This window comes from Phoxinus phoxinus, assembly GCF_949152265.1.
Source record: "Phoxinus phoxinus genome assembly, chromosome: 2".
NCBI lineage: Eukaryota > Metazoa > Chordata > Actinopteri > Cypriniformes > Leuciscidae > Phoxinus > Phoxinus phoxinus.
Window position 1 is genome coordinate 47,100,000 of NC_136877.1, and position 10,610 is coordinate 47,110,609.

General features: G+C 40.0%; 1 protein-coding gene and 1 long non-coding RNA gene across 2 annotated transcripts in view; one reads left to right on the top strand and one right to left on the bottom strand.

The window, feature by feature from the left end:
* The window catches only part of efnb3b (ephrin-B3b), a 93,279-nt gene extending 87,101 nt beyond the window's left edge, over positions 1 to 6,178 (top strand). Inside the window, exon 5 of the mRNA XM_079591573.1 lies at positions 1,557 to 6,178. Coding sequence (XP_079447699.1) covers positions 1,557 to 1,978 — 422 coding nt within the window. The 3' untranslated portion in view covers positions 1,979 to 6,178. The remainder of the gene's footprint in view (positions 1 to 1,556) is intronic.
* Positions 1 to 8,467, bottom strand: part of LOC306987393 — a 12,418-nt gene extending 3,951 nt beyond the window's left edge. The window contains exons 1-2 of the long non-coding RNA XR_013795154.1: positions 8,330 to 8,467; positions 7,387 to 7,533 (exon numbers count right to left, since the gene is read on the bottom strand). This is a non-coding gene — a long non-coding RNA (uncharacterized lncRNA). The remainder of the gene's footprint in view (positions 1 to 7,386; positions 7,534 to 8,329) is intronic.
* Positions 8,468 to 10,610: the final 2,143 nt, after the last annotated feature.

Here is a 10,610-nt window from a genome sequence, read left to right on the forward strand (position 1 = left end):
AGGGAGATAGGCGATGCCAGAGGGCAGGATGTGCTGCGCTAATGAACCCGCTACATCAGACTAATACTCATGTAAGTGTCATAGGGCACTTCTCTGAGTCCACGCTCCAATACGGGAACAAGTTAAAGGTGGTCATCTCACTAATGGGTGTCATCACCAAATGCGATCCAGAAAGTTTCCCTGACAAAAAGCACTGAACTTCAGAAAACTACGCTTAGCTAAAGGCCGTCAATTTACGGGACTTATGTGAAGTTTGTTCAAGGAAGCAATATGTGACTTCCATCATTTTGCTGGAAGTTGCATGAAAATAGGTCATTTTTGGCCTATTTATCATGATATTCAGAGCATAAATGTTGTTTTGTCACTTAAAAGGGACAGATTGCTGCATTGCTGTAACTAATTCAGTGACCATAGCTTGTTAGTTAGCAAAAAAGCTTATCAATAAAATCATAAATATTAAATGCATGCATTTTATTTTTACTGATTTTTACCTGTTAGCAATGTACACTACCGCTGAATAGGAACCATGTACGTTTTATTTTTTCTTTGATTAATAAAAAGTTCAAAAGAAAAGCATTTAATTGAAATTTCAATCTTTTGTAACAGCATAAAAGTCTTTACTGTCATTTTTGATCAATTTAATGCATCCTTGTTGAATGAAAGTATTAATTTGGATGGTAGTCTGTTAATCAATAAATAAAAAATGCTTAAAAAAAGAAAAAAAGAAAAAAAGTTTTTTTCAAAAACAAGTTTTTATGACAGCCACCATTTAAATTATTACATCTTTAAATCATGTATTACTGAGTCATAACAATTCAAAATGATGGAGCAGGTCACATATATATGCAGTGTCTCTATGGGGTTTTAACATACACCCGGCGCAATGCGGCGCCAGGCGCGACGCAAGTGTTTTTTGCTAGTTTCAGTCTTGACGCAGTTATAATTTCCACGTCTTACGCCACGTTGTTTAAATAGCAAATGCATTTGTACCCATGTGAGTGCTGGTCTGAAAACGAGGTGTGTTCAGGCGCATTGTTGGCACGTTGCTATTTTGAGGCAACAGAAATAGACTGCGCCATTGACCAACTGAAAACTGGTCTAAAGTCAATGCAATTTTTTGTTAGTTAAAGAGCGTGTTAGTACTATGCGTCTGTAGGCGGATCCACAACGCGTGTACACTTGGTCCCGTAGATGGTCTGCTCACACGATTTAACCCCGCACACGAGCAGATCCGTTTCCTCGCTAGAGAAGCGTTCAGTCTTTCTGCTTGCAAATTCCACCATGTAAATAGCGAATCCGCAATGGCGCGAGCGCAACTGGCTTTTAAAGGGAATAGGAGATGAGACTCTGATTGGTTTATTGCACGCAAAGCCCAAAACACACCAATTACTCATTAAGCGAATAGGGACAACCCTTTTAGACCATGGGCTGGGTGCGCCAACCATTTTTCCCGTCGCTAAACTAGCAAAAGTGGATTTGGACCATATGCTTAATAAATCTTTAAAATAGGGCCCTATATATCTGGAATTGATCAAATTCTTCACTTTGTTTTGCAGGTGCTGGAAACAACACGCATCCCAGAATTCCTCCCAGAAGTCCCGGTGGAGAAAACGGCCCCCTCCCTCCCTCCAACATCGCTGTTATCGCAGGTGCGGCCGGCGGTTCGGCTTTCCTCCTGCTCGTGACCGCCGTGATCTGCGTGGTGTGCTACCGGCGCCGACATGCCAAGCATTCAGAATCGCACCACCCTCCCCTCTCCCTGTCCTCCCTGACCTCGCCCAAGCGGGGCTGCGGTGGGGGCGTAGGAGGCGGCAACAACAACGGCTCCGAGCCTAGCGACATCATCATCCCGCTGCGGACTTCTGACTCCGCCTACTGCCCGCACTACGAGAAAGTGAGCGGGGACTACGGCCATCCGGTCTACATCGTACAGGAGATGCCTCCTCAGAGTCCTGCCAACATCTACTATAAAGTATGAGAACCGGAGACGACCTTACCGACAACATCCGCCAAGACCACACCCACCTTAACGACTACCTAAACCACGCCCCACAAGCCCCGCCCCCTACAGTCTGCATCCCCGTAGATCCTTTTACCTTCACACGCATTTCTCTGACACACTAACCATTCCTGGTGGAGTGTGTCTGTGTGTGTGTGTGTGTTATCATTCCTCGTCACTCCCCCCAACTTCGGCCTTTTGTTGAGAGAGAGAGGATGTCCTGTTGTGAGGGCCTCCCTCTCTCTAACGTCCCACATGGGGAAAAGTTCTTAAAGCTAGAGAAAACCTCCTGGAGTGATTCAGCCCAACTGAAAAAACATAGACTCCTTTTATGGGGGGGGCGTTCTGGAGCACAAGCATCAAAACTTTTTCTGATGTACTTGCAAAAAACAGACTATAAAAACACAAAAAAGAAAAAAAGAAAAGGAAAACTTGTCCAAACCTACAAAGACAACATGTGAACTCTGACTTCGAATGCTACATCTACTCACAAATAGCAGTCTAGTTTGTATTAAACTCCTTCGTGATGGGGGAGGGGCCATTAATTCAGCCAATCGTCACACAGGGCTGCAGTCACGTGATCTAGGACCCATGTGTTTGATTGGTGGAGTTGTAGTGGCGTGGAGAATCTTGTATATTTTAATAACGTGTGTATTTTGTGAGTGTGTAGGATAAATATTCCAACACTGCAGTCGCACACGTTGCGACCGGCGGGCTTCAATACAACTCGCAAGTGTTTTTGTGCGTGGATGAGTGTGTGATTGAGTACAGTGTTAGCGTGAGCAAGGGCGCGTGTGTTTGTTAGACTGTTTCAAAACCAAAACACAAAAATATGAGCGAACATCAAAAAAGTTTTTTTTATCGCTTTCAACACATAGATTATAATTATATATGAATACTCCGTAAAATAATTTTTAGATTTTTTTTTGTTCATGTAAAGTTACAGTTTGCTAGGCCTAATTTTTGTTTTCCTATTTTTTTATGACATGCTGACCTTGTTTCTTTCCCTTTTTGAGTTGTAAATTAATTTAATGCTTTCATTTTGTTGCAGAAACCAAGTTTGTTTGGTTTCCCCCTCGTTTTCCTCTTTCCCAGGAGTCTCCTCCGTTCTACACATATATTTTTATAGCTCCTTGTACTCTGATGTAGTTTTGAAGCTAGACCTCGTTTGTGAATGTGTTGAGGTAGAACGATCCGAGAACGCTTTTTTTATTATTATTTTTAAAGACGCTTGGAAATAAGGGAAAAAACCCAGAGAGGAGGCAAAAATTGGAAGGGGGGTGAAATAAAAAGAAAAGAATGCGAACACCGCCTGTTGGGAAAGCAAACGCACGAGCGAGGAAACTTCTAGAACGACTGTGAAACTATGGAAGAATCACATTAAAAGAAAAAAATAGGGGAGGGGGAGGTGGAGGAAGAGAAGAAAAGTTGAAAGATGCTTAAAGGAGGAAAAAGAGAGAGAGAGAGAGAGAGAGAGAGAGAGGTTTTTATTAAACTCGCCTGGAACTGTGGAAGAGGCAGATCTGGGCCCGGTGGTTTTCTGAGGTACAAAGAGACAGAAGAGGGGAAGAAAGGAACTCATTCTCTCAGATGGACAACAGGATAGATGGACACACAGAATTACTCTTTTACAGACACACAGTGCTCTTTTTTGTTCACATGAAGTGAAGTGGAAATATTTCTAGACTCATTTCAAATTCTTGAGTATCTGCGGGCTCGTCTCAATTTAATGTAGACGAGACGTGTTCGGACACACACACACACACTCACACTCGGATATCGACTCAATGGCCATTGCACACAGAAAAGCTCTTGTAAAGAGATTTTCATCACACACACACATACACACACACACACACACACACACACACACACACAAACACACACACACCTCCAAATCTCAATCAAAAGCCATTCTGATTGGGCGTATATGCTGGTTACCTCAACAAACGCCGTGATTAGCATTGTTCGTTCGCATTCTCTTTCTCTCCTCTCTTTGCCTTTCTCTCTCTCACACACACACACACACACACACAATCATTGCCGCTTTGTAACTAGCTGTGTGTTTATCTCAGTTAGTGCCAATGAAAATCTCTCTCTTAGGCCTGCAACATACTCTATGCAAGTATGTGAATGCAAACGCTTCTAGCACGTCGTTGCATCCCGAAATGTGTCAGAACAAAATTATTATGTGATTTTAAATGTGTCAGAATTCAATTGCATTCTCAATGTGGCCAAAGTGGGCGCTATAGCAGGTAGTATTAGCATAAACTGTCTTCTTCTACGGTCAGTTTTCTCCGTCACGGCAGATCAATAGTTTGGGAAACAACGGCTGCATCCGAAATCGCATACTTCCCTTCTATATAGTAGATGAAAAACAGTTTGTGACCAAAGAAGTATGTCAGAATTCACAGTACTCGTAAAAGAGTGGACAAAAAGTTCACGGATGACCTACTTCACTTTACTATCCCATGAGGCCACAGGAGAGGATTTATGAATGGCAGTGAAGAGCGACGCAACTGTAGGTCACATGATAATAACAACATGGTGAATGTAGTACATCCGGATTACATTCATACTACACACACTCACACTAGAACATACTTTTTTAGCGGCTGTGAAATAATTACTTATTCAAAATAAGTATCTATTCAAGACAGTATGCGATTTCGGACGCAGCCAATCTCACTAAGCTAGTTATATCATATAGTATGTGCTATTTCTTCTGAAATACAAAATGGCATACTAATAAGCTACTATTATGAGTGCAGACTTTTTCTAGCTTTAGCTAATTAGCAGAGAAAAATGAGCTATATGGAATGACATGCAGGGGGAAAACAAAATATCTTATTAATATTGTGACCACAATTTAATTAAAAATGATGCAAATTAATAAAACATGGCCTCAAAATGAATAAGTCATGGGGAGAAATTTGAAATTCACTGCCACTTGTTTTGCATGTAATGAGCAGGGCTTCATAGTAAGAGTAGTAAGCTAGTATGCTAGTCTGAAAACAGCTAAACTTCGTTCGCATTTGTTCAATGTGTTGACCAGGCATTAGCGTCCGTGTTTGCATACTTGCGTGGAATATGTTTCTGGCCTTATGAGTACAAATTGTGTTCTTTTTCACTGCCATTGTCACAGTGTGTTTTGTATGCGTGTAAAAGAATGTTATCGCTAAGAAATACACAGCATACGCGCACATAATAACAAGCCATTCACACCCAAATATGTTAGGGGTCTTATTTTGCAGATGTGATTTGTGACGTTGGGACTTGAACAATCTGTTACTGTTTTCAATCTGCCTAGAAAGCTTCAATATTTGTCTCTCAAAAAGCATTTAGTTTTGTATCACTCTGGTGCGTCGAGACTGTGAGAGAAAAAAAAGACGACATTGTTTTCCTGTCACATTGATGTTTTCTTCTTACACGCAAATTTGGATTTCTGTTACTTCAATATCAAGTTGCCTAAAATGTGGAGGTGTTTCATTTGTTCGGCGCTGTTGTGTTCGTGAGCTGTTTCATACATATTTAAGCGTTCGGTTTCTGTTCCAATTATGTTGCATTTACTAAAACAATCAGCGTAAGCCATGTCTCCGCCCCCTGTGCACATGGACTTGGATACGTGTGTGTGTGCGCGCGTGCAGGTGTGCGTATATGTCCGAAACACTCGTGGACATCGTTCAAAGACGGACCGACGTGAAAGGGGAACGTTTCGAGGACACATGAGGAGACACGAACTCTCTCTGCTCACCATCCTCCCTTTTTTAGGTCTCGTTTATCGAACATCTGGCCCCAGAAAGGTCCATCTTCTGTCTCTCACATCGAGCGGTTCTTTGTGCACTTGCTTTCGCCACGAACGCTGGGACCATTATTCTGTACGCAGACACAAGCGGGGACGGAACCACAAAGTGTGTATTTTTTTAGAGAACGCTTCAGTTGTGTGTACGTGTTTCTCTGTGCCAATAGCCAGCGGGTGGCGGCCACTTTAAAGACCTCCATTCCTCTCCAGTGATGTGTTCAGACGTTTGTAAAACACCATGTTTGTGTGTGATGTTTTCTTTTCTGTGTCCATCCCATCTCCCCCCCTCTCACGACCCCTCTCTTGTTTTCCCTCCTGCATACATGCCTTTAAAAGGGTTAAACAACTAATACATTCCTTTGAAGAAATGTTGATTAAAAAACACAAAAAAAAAACTTTACAACGCATTCTTGTATTTTCTTGACTGTGCTTGTGTTTGTATGCATTGAGTTGTGTGGACTTGCACTGAATAACATCTAAATGAGATGAGAACAATTTAAAGGGATAGTTCACCCATAAATTAAAATCCTAAACCCGTAAGACTTTCATTCATCTTCAGAACACAAAAAATATATATTTTTGATGAAATCTGAGAGCTTTCTGTCTCTCTATTGACAGCTAGTCAACTACAGTACCACTTTGACGCTTCAAAAAGTTATTAAAACTAATCCATATTAATTGAGCGGTTTAGTCCAAATTTTCTGAAGAGACTCGATCGCTTTATATGAGGAACAAATTGAATTAAGGTTTTTATTCACATATAAAAAATCATCAACTCACACATCAGTTGTGGTAAATGCTCAAGCTTGTTCGCTTGACGTGTGAAAACCAATGACGTTCATTCTCGTGTTACGCTTCACGTTTGAGCTTCTGCAAGAACCAATGAGGTTCATTCTCGTGTTACGCATCACGTTTGATCTTCAGCAAGAACCAATGAGGTTCATTCTCGTGTTACGCATCACGTTTGATCTTCAGCAAGAACCAATGAGGTTCATTCTCGTGTTACGCATCACGTTTGATCTTCAGCAAGAACCAATGAGGTTTGTTTTCACACACCGTCAAGCAGGTTCGGTTATGTTCGCTGATCAATGTTTAGATCTAAATACAAGTCTCTTTATGAAATTTTTGAAGCGTCAAAGTGTCAGTTGCGTAGCGGTCAATGGAGAGACAGAAATATCTCAGATTTCATAAAAAAGATCTTCATTTGTGTTTCGAAGATAAACGAAAGTCTTATGGGTTTGGAACGACATGAGGGTGAATAAATAATGACAGGATTGTCATATTTGGGCGAACTATCCCTTTAATGCCCTTCATGTTTCTTTCCACACTACCATGAGTCCTGGTATTTCATCTTCTCTAAAGTAAAACACTGGCTTTTACAGTCGCCATCCGTTGCCCGTAGAGCAATGAAAGTGTTCTTTAAGCACACATAAATATATTTTCTCATATTATTTATTTCAGACTGTATCTCTTTTTCTCTTTTATTGCTATCCTTTAGATCCTTCTGTATGCTTTCCGAAAAACCATTCTGTTGCCAAAGCAACCATTGCCTTCTGGCAACAATTTCATATTTATGAAAACTCACGAAATCTGGTAGTGATTGTCCCCGCGAGGTTGGCGCACAGTTACAGGTGATGCTGAGGCGAGGACCGTATTATTGGCCTGGGAATGCTTATGTCGCGCCCCAATCCTCTCATTGCTGTAACATGATTTAGGTGCGAAAGGGAAGGTTCTGGATCACAAGGGAGAGAAAGAAAAACATGTAAAAAAGTCCTTATAGGTTTCTGCGGTCATCTTTTATTGTGTAATAATTTTTCTAAAATGAACTTGTATGCTATTAATGACCCAGAGGCACATTTTATTGCCCAGTGTTTGCTCAGGGAGTTTCTCAACTTAAAATTTCTCAATGTTTTCTTTGGTTATAAAATGGCAATTGCTGACGAACAGTCAGTGTAGTGATAAAATTAATGTGGATTGCATAGCTCAGATGAATAGGTTTTAAAGAAGAATTTAACAAGAAAGGTTTTATCTCCATTTTATCTCATTGCTGTCTATAAGTGCGTGGTTACTTTTTTTTACAGCTGAACACACAGGATTATTCTAATTTATATTAATTATATGCTAAACTCTAAAACATGCTACATAAATCCACAAAAAAGGAAAAACACCATGCTCAATCAATCTTTATGAAGGAGGCTACCTCAAAATTATAAATAATGCTAAGCTTTCATTGAAAGATATATTGAATTTCATAACCACAATATTTAGATAATTAAAAATCAACTTTGATTCAGTTTTAATTTTATATATATTTTTCAATTTGACATTTTATTCAGTTTAAGAGTTATTTAATGAATCCATCGACATTTATGGGAGTGATTCTCAACCTGCGGCAACAACATAGCATCCACTTCTCTTTTCTTTTTTAAATCAGTTCGTCAAAAAAAAAAATCAATAGAATTTGTAGACGGTATTAAACACCTGTATTAAAGTTCTACATTTTAATATATTTCAGAAACATGAATCACCTGTGTTGAATTTCCTTCCAAAGTCCTGCGCGAGCGTGACAGGGATTATTACTCTGATGTGATTGGTTATCAAGGCACACGTGATCCAAGTTAGCCGTTAGGCTTTCTCCCAAATCTGGTGCAAAATCAGTAGTGATGTTCATTCTGTGCTGCGCTTCGGGTCAAAGTACTAGGACATCAATGATCTCACAAGAACATCAGTGCCACATTAATGTGAGTAGTACAGTAGGCTACTGTGGTGCGTGAGATTAATATTATCTCCTGTGTTTCACAAGGACAATACAGGTGTATGATAGCTGGTTGTTTTGATGACGTCATTTTATGAGGCGCGCGACAATTCTTTTCTTTTTGATCAATACTAAATATTATCAAGGAAGGCCAATGTCTCAGATAATAATTGCAATGCCATAATACCTCTGTTGAATGGATTTTTAAATTCGCAGTTTCTGAGGATCATAGCCATTAAAGCATTAGATTTGAAAGTTATCATCATAGGCCCAGCACGGTGCTAAGTAATTCTCAGACTTTTGATCTGCAATTTTATAACTTCAGTCAATATTTTACACAAACCATTATAATTAAAGAAAATGTTTACACATATAATTTATAAATTCTACGACTACACTCATATAAGCCTTTACTTTGTATAATTATGTATATTTGGTTAGGTCTGTGTCAAATTTACAAACATATGCTTGTAGTCTTTTTAATACACCTAACATGAATTAATACACATAATGCTTTCTTCCTGCCAACAGCTGTGCTTTTCTGTGAAGTAGAGCACAGTTTCAGTTGTGTTATTAAAGAAAAGGAAAAAAAAAAAAACTCAAACTTGGCCTGGAGTGAAATCAATTAGGAGATAATCCTCTATAATCAGATTTGAACAGGTTTTGGCGGCAAGGCTAAAAATCCAGAAGACCGGCGCGCTTGACTTGAATGTCGCCACGGGAGCCTTAAGACGGCGTTGCTATGGGGACCCTCCTGAAGGTCAGAGAGAGCGAGATATGGTTTCCTAGCCGCCTGCAATTTGGCCATTTGAATAGCCGGCCGGTCATCTGCATATCAAATGCGCAAAATGAGCGATAGAGAGAAACAAGAGGAAAGGGAAGGCCACCTCCCCTTCAGTTTTCCTTTCTAAAGGCTGAGGTGAGGAAAGGTGAGGGCTGAAAGTCAAGTGTCTCTGATTGCACCTGTAGGCAGCGTGGCCTGGAAGCGACTGATGAAAAGACGGGTCTTTAAGTCGTCACCAGGAACCCCTCCGCTTAATCTCTCCTTCGGTCTCAGCCACCACAGCTCTGATCTCTCTCTCTCTCTCTCTCTCTTTCTTCTCCTTCTTTCGACATGTTCTCCTCCCTCTCTCGATAAAGCCTTGCATTCTTTATGTTGTAGGAGAGAGAAAAACAAACTGGTACAGTTAATAATGGGGCCGATGACAAGTGCAGCTGGGCTGGCAAAAATTAAGCTGATAAAGCAACAGAACTAGAGAGAGAGATAGTCGAGAGGGTGTTCATTTCAGATGATTAATTTATTAACACGACACAAAATGATACCAGCCGAGTATCCGACACAATACAGTGCAGACACCCTCTCAGTCTCATGTTCCCTCTACCACTTTACTTTCGCAAACCCCTCAGATCTATATGATAGCATCCGGAAACACCGCCGTGAGTTATGGGTAATCGTTTGCCCTTGGATATTCACACAGAAAATTGCATGGTGGTCCCATGATCTCATCCATCATTCATTCACATTGTATCTAGAGTGTTTCTTTCATCTTTGATACTTTTGGTTTCTTTTGTTATTTGAGTCGAGGAGGAATCAAAATGGTCTTTTTACCTCAAGTCTCTGGTCTTCTTTGGAACAGCGTGTACTCAGTGATCAGTGGTTCAAAATAGGGCTGGGCGATATGGCCAAAAAAAAATATCACGATATTTTTTTTTATATCAGTCGATATCGATAATTATCGATAAATGTCAAATATTTATTTATTTCAAGTTTAAAGACAGATTTGTACTCCTAAGTGAAAGCTGTAGAAACCAGAGCGTTGTGTTTTTAAACTACTCTTTATTGTCAGAACATATCATGACAAACACTTGCCAAACAGGGGAACATTCACAAATCGGAGGTAGAACATTCAAACATTTGACATTTTTCCTTAACAAAATAAATATCTTTATTTCAGTAGTATTAGCTTGAGTTAGGATGCAGATTTACTTTATACAATTTATGTTCATTAACAAAAACTGTAACATCTGTTTAAAAAAAGTAACAACATTTATTT